Raw genomic sequence first — 351 nt, forward strand, 5'->3', positions numbered from 1 at the left:
AAGAAAGCCCCCAGCTCTTACCCCATCGTTACCCTCCACCCGGAAATCAACACAGACTCCTGACCCTCTTCCGTCTCTCTCCTCCTCAGGTACACAACGCCACTGCCGTGTTCATCATCAACCTCACGCTCTCTGACCTGATGTTCGGCGTGTTCAACCTGCCCCTGGCGGCCTCACTCTTCGGTCACCGGGCGTGGGTGCATACGGGCTTCCTGTGTCAGCTGTTCCCCATTCTGCGCTACGGTCTCGTGGCTGTGTCCGTCTTCACCGTGCTGGCCATCACCATCAACCGCTACGTCATGATTGCACACCCAAGGCTTTACCACAAGTACGTTGGCATTTTTTTCGGTT

General features: G+C 56.7%; 1 protein-coding gene across 1 annotated transcript in view; it reads left to right on the forward strand.

Annotated features, from left to right (window-relative positions):
- Positions 1-351, forward strand: part of LOC119593575 (G-protein coupled receptor moody-like) — a 23,359-nt gene that overhangs the window by 1,113 nt on the left and 21,895 nt on the right. Inside the window, exon 2 of the mRNA XM_037942532.1 lies at positions 4-328. Within this exon, the coding sequence (XP_037798460.1) occupies positions 4-328 (325 nt within the window). The remainder of the gene's footprint in view (positions 1-3; positions 329-351) is intronic.

This window comes from Penaeus monodon, chromosome 32 (assembly GCF_015228065.2).
Source record: "Penaeus monodon isolate SGIC_2016 chromosome 32, NSTDA_Pmon_1, whole genome shotgun sequence".
Lineage (NCBI taxonomy): Eukaryota > Metazoa > Arthropoda > Malacostraca > Decapoda > Penaeidae > Penaeus > Penaeus monodon.